General features: G+C 42.8%; 1 protein-coding gene across 1 annotated transcript in view; it reads right to left on the reverse strand.

Moving 5' to 3' along the window:
- The window catches only part of LOC109838456 (golgin candidate 6-like), an 18,737-nt gene continuing 17,905 nt past the window's right edge, over positions 171-1,002 (reverse strand). The window contains 1 exon segment of the mRNA XM_020406923.1: positions 171-939. Coding sequence (XP_020262512.1) covers positions 382-939 — 558 coding nt within the window. The 3' untranslated portion in view covers positions 171-381.

Genomic DNA, 1,002 nt, shown 5'->3' on the forward strand with positions numbered 1-1,002 from the left:
AGCTGCAGAAGTTGCATCTGCCGTTGCATGCGATGATCCAACCGTGACATTTCCTGCAGGAGTTGCATCTGCTGTTGAGCGCAATGATGCAGCTAAAGAAAGCTTCCACTTACAGCCAATGGATTATACAAATTTGGACTCGAAAGTCCCATTAATTTCCACACATTTGATGAGAAAGAGCGTCAAATCACTAGTTTCTTTATCAATAGCATAGGAATGCAAGCTTCTCACATCATAAATTTCATGTCCACCCAATAAATTAATCGAAATACCAAAACAAATAGTCCCGTCGTACAATATATACAATCTCCGGAAAAGCCTATCAGACATGAACGCCCACGAGTCGAGTCAGATTAAGCAGACATAAAAATTGTCATTTTCTCATTTTTCTTCACTAGCATCTTCACCTTCATCGTCATCGTCACCCTCCTCTTGCAAACCAGCATCATCCCCGATCCCTTCAAGAAGAGACTCAACGTCCTCACCCAACTCAGCCAGTCTCGAGCTCAGCTTCTCCACTTTGCTCTGCTCCTGGCCCAGACAAACTAACAAATCATTAAGCTCAGCTTCACTCTCCTTCTGAGCTTCTTCCCTCGCTTCTTCCTTTATTGCTTCCAAATCTCCCATCCTCAAAACCTTAACCTCTGACTCTAGTCGGCAGTTATCCTGCTCTAGGCTATTGTAAGCATCCGAGAGGCTTTTTAAGTCAGATTCCAGCTTTCCAGCCAAGCTTCTGTAGTTGTTAACCTCAGCCTCGATCTTTGCCTTCTCAGATTTTAGCATCTCAATTCTTCGTGCTGCTTCTACAAGCTCTTGACGGAGGGATTCTGATTGAATCCTCTCTATGCTGCTGCTTGGTTTATTACTACCAGAATCAGATGATCCACCTCCAGTTTTCACGAGTTCATCTGCTAGAGTTGCATTTCGAACTAGCAAGCCCTGAAACAAATTTGAAGATGATTCAGAAGTGTCATTAATCAGAAATAAAACAAACAAGGAAAT

Source organism: Asparagus officinalis, chromosome 1 (assembly GCF_001876935.1).
Source record: "Asparagus officinalis chromosome 1, Aspof.V1, whole genome shotgun sequence".
Lineage (NCBI taxonomy): Eukaryota > Viridiplantae > Streptophyta > Magnoliopsida > Asparagales > Asparagaceae > Asparagus > Asparagus officinalis.